The following is a 4,001-nucleotide window of genomic DNA, read 5'->3' as shown; positions in this document are numbered from 1 at the left end:
AGGAAGACGGGGTTGGAGGCGGCGACGTTCATGCTGCGATGAGGGAAGGTGACGATTCTGCCTCAGCCCTCAGGCGGAGACGGCAAATATGCGATGAGGCCGTGAGAGTGAGAGACCGCGGCGCTAAGAGGGGAGGACCGGCAAGAAGAAAAAAAAACCCAAAATGCATGAACCGTTTATGACCACAAATAAAAAAGAAAAAAAAAAACTATTAAAGATGAACCGTATTTTGGTTTGATCAATGCTAACTGTCCAGTATTAATTGGTAGAAATAATGTGTCTTTAAAAAAAGATGTTTCTTGTATATTTATCTAAGTGGCGCCCTATTTTTATTTATGATTTTCATTACATTTGACGTTATTTTATTCTACCATTACCCTCTTTTGAAGCAAGAGTAGGTCTTTTCGCTTTTCGGTAATAAAATTAAATTCCGAGGGCATTCTTGACAGGTGCCCTCTCCTTTTCCTTAACATCTCAACGCTCTCAATCCCACACTCTCCCACTTTCGCTTCTACCTCATCGGTCGATTACATTTCTTGCTGCTTAGGTTTCATCGATCTGTGATTTTTCTCGCCTTCCTTGTTCCCCTATCTCGGTGGTAAAATAAGATTGATCCTTTTTCCTTTTACAGTTTTCCTTGGTTACCTGATAATAATTAATGTTTCTTATCACAATTCCTGAAATTGAGGTTTTGTTTCAGAATTTGATCGCGGTTGTGGTTCTAGGGTTTCTTTGTTTGTTTGGTTTCGGGGTTTAATTTGCTGTGTGGCATGAAGATCGAGGAGTTAGACGATACGGGGAGTAGTAGGGATGAAGAGAAGGGGGAGATGCAGATTGTGAGGGTTGATTCAAAGAGAGCGTTGGTTGGAGCAGTTGCTCGGATCCTGTTTTACCCGACACTCTTGTATAATGTGCTTCGTAACAAGATTGAAGCTGAATTCAGGTGGTGGGATCAAGTTGATGAGGTTTTCTTTTTTACTCTCTTTCTCCTGTGTCTGCGTTCATTCTTGCTGCTTTTACTCTCTTATTTCTGCGTTTTGCTCTGAATTGGAGTGAACTCTCTGATATGCGGGTAGATTTTCACCCTTGAATTAGAAACATGAGGCTTAATGTGGGTGGGACCCACCACAGAATCAACTTAATAGCAACACATGATGATCGTTTTGTGTTTAGAGCGAATGAGTGATCGTTGAAAATGAAGTAATTGCGAGGTGCCATGCCGTTTAATTTGTGATGTGTTTTGTAGTAGTGGTTTAACTAAAGTGTGTTGTTATTTACAGTTTTTGTTGCTGGGCGCAGTCCCATTCCCCAAAGATGTTCCTCACTTGAAGAAGCTTGGCGTTGGTGGTGTAATAACTCTTAATGAACCGTATGAAACTTTGGTGCCTTCATCATTGTATCATGTAAGTGTTTTCCCCTTTTCCAAATTGGAAAATTTTGAATTTGCGTTTTGTGTAAGCCTTGAAATCTAGGATTTTCAGTTAAGTATTATTTGTGCGGGTGTGTCATGTTTCGTTGATACTTAGGAATAATGAGTTATTGAATTTTCACAAATAAGCTCATAAGTATTGTCACGATGCCTTGCAATAGAGTCGTTTTAGGCTAGAACTATTTCTAATATTCTGGGTTTATTTGTTTCAGGCTCATGGAATTGATCACTTGGTAATTCCCACAAGGGATTATCTCTTTGCCCCCTCCTTTGCTGATATCAGCCGGGCTGTGCAGTTCATTCATCGTGGGTTTTCTTTTGTCTTTGAAATTTAATTTTGGAAGAGCAGGGGCTGGAAGTCTAATGCATCTACCAATGTATGTGTGTGCTTTTGTGGATGCAATGTAGGTAACTTTGCCTCACCTTTTGTATTTTGTTACAGAGAATTCAACTTGTGGTAAAACTACTTATGTTCACTGTAAAGCTGGGCGGGGAAGGAGTACAACAATTGTGCTTTGCTATCTGGTGATTTTATGAACTATCTTATACTTGTGATGTGAGGTGGCATGTGCTGAAGCTTTGAATGCTAATTGGTTGCCATGTAATGAACCATGTAATGAACCTATGTTTTGCAGATTGAATACAAGCACATGACAGCTGCTGCTGCCCTGGAATATGTGCGGTCTCAAAGACCCAGAGTGATGCTAGCTCCATCGCAATGGAAGGTATGAATGTTGCAGTTTGGTTGGTCATTCTGCCCCCTAACCTTATGAAGGCTAGTGGTATGATGATTGTAATGCTTTCTTTTGATTATGGTACCTCTTCACGGCATTCAACTTTTAATAATCTCTGCATTATCGTGAGCAGGCTGTTCAAAACTATAGCAAACGCAGACCTTGTTCTTTTGCACGCTCACCCTCATGGGATGCAGTTCTTATAACCAAAGCTGATCTTGAAGGCTACCAGAGCTCTGGTAATGCTGGTATGGAGCTGGCCATTGCTCCTAAAGTGCCAAAGACTAATCCCATGATATCAAGACTATCTTGTCTGTTTGCATCCTTAAAGACATCCGGAAATAGTGTACCCATGACAAGGTGGTTGCCGGTTTCTGAGTCACGTGCTTGTTAAGCCAGCAAGCCAGGCCAGCTTGACACGGATATGTACAGAAGAAGGTTGTGGAAATAAGTGAAGTTGGATACTTTCCCACAGAGTCGGTGCAATTGTGTTAAATGAGAGTATGCATAGTATGAAAGATAGGGAGGGAAGATTCCTCCATTGTCGTGTTATAGGTTGTAGTTCTCTTGTAGATACCTCATGGTCATGGGTGATTACTCCATATGCAAGTTAAATCATTATTGATGTGAAATAAATACAATTACTCAGTTGGTGGCCGAACGGTTGCTTCTGTTTACTGGTACAAGGTCTCTTTCCTGTTCCTTTGCACTTGCTTACTTGCATTGCCTGCCTGAAGCACAGCTCGTTTTGCAGATCTGACCTCTGTGGCTCTGCCTACTGCTCCAGTTTCTGTTGCAATATGATTCTAGGAAGGAACAGCGTAATATGTCTTGACGTGTGGATGCAGCCTTAGAGTGTTAGTCAGTTAGTGTTGCTCCAATTCTGGTGAAAAACTTGGGCGGTAGTATTGATATACAATACATTGGTCGTAAAAGTATCTTAACTATATATACATCACATTGATACATTGTGAAAAGTGTGCGATGCATCAAATAATGAAGTGTTTACAGACACTTAATTTAGTCAAAAGAAATAAAAATAAAATTGTGGATTTTAGAGTGAGAAGTTACAATAAAAATTCACAGATGACATATGAGTGGAGCAAAGTATAACCGAGTCAAGACTACAGAAGAAAAAAAAAAGGTTGTATGAAAACGTTAGAATACACTAGGGATTTACACTTGGAGAAGTGTGCTTTAGCAATAGATATCTAGTACCAGGTATCGGTGACCGGTGACAACTGAGTAATCTAATAAGTAATAACCTATTTGGCGTCGATAGTTATGTTGTTGATGCAAACTAGTAGCGTTCCAGAGAAAAAAAAAAAAGGTTTTGTTCGTTTTCTGTATGGGAAGCCAAACAGGGTGGCAATGGTGAAAACAATTGCTTAATCAACAAACAAGCATTGAAGGAGGAAAATGTATACATAGCATTGGTGATGGAGCCCCTTGATTTTGCATTTATGTTTCTTACCACTCTGCATTGCTTGAATATTGCTCTCGGTTTTCTGATTATTCTGAATTCTGATTTCTCTATTTTTATCCTTTCTCATGGGTTTGTTTTCTTTTGTTGCTGAGTTGTTCATCATGCATTTTTTAAATGCCGAACGAAGCCAAAGCTGACATCTCCTGGGGCTAATAGGGCTGTGCTTGATAAACATGGTTGATTATGCTTGCTAATAACAACAATGATAACTTTGATCTAATAGTCTATCTATTATTAAACTTCTGAATAATTTAACAACACTAATAATAATAAAAAAAAAGAGTTTTAAATAATATATGCTCTTTGGCTGAATTTCAAAAAATAAAACATCTCTATTTTTGAAGAAATAGTA

General features: G+C 39.2%; 1 protein-coding gene across 2 annotated transcripts; it reads left to right on the top strand.

Annotated features, from left to right (window-relative positions):
* Window positions 418–3,220, top strand: LOC107630205 (putative dual specificity protein phosphatase DSP8). 2 transcript variants are annotated; one of them, XR_002359140.1, is made up of 8 exons: window positions 419–598; window positions 701–965; window positions 1,281–1,403; window positions 1,642–1,735; window positions 1,872–1,954; window positions 2,065–2,154; window positions 2,297–2,843; window positions 2,918–3,220. XR_002359140.1 is itself a non-coding variant. In XM_021118666.1 (7 exons), the coding sequence occupies exons 2-7, from the start codon at window positions 771–773 to the stop codon at window positions 2,555–2,557; spliced, it is 846 nt and encodes a 281-aa protein (XP_020974325.1). In that variant the 5' UTR covers window positions 418–598; window positions 701–770; the 3' UTR covers window positions 2,558–2,840. The 2 variants fall into 2 exon arrangements, 1 of the variants encoding a protein (XP_020974325.1); XM_021118666.1 differs by lacking the exon at window positions 2,918–3,220 and having other exon boundaries at window positions 418–598; window positions 2,297–2,840.

Source organism: Arachis ipaensis, chromosome B03 (assembly GCF_000816755.2).
Source record: "Arachis ipaensis cultivar K30076 chromosome B03, Araip1.1, whole genome shotgun sequence".
In the NCBI taxonomy this organism is placed as follows: domain Eukaryota; kingdom Viridiplantae; phylum Streptophyta; class Magnoliopsida; order Fabales; family Fabaceae; genus Arachis; species Arachis ipaensis.
Note: the sequence above shows the minus strand (reverse complement) of the source record. Positions and strands in the feature narration are given on the sequence as shown.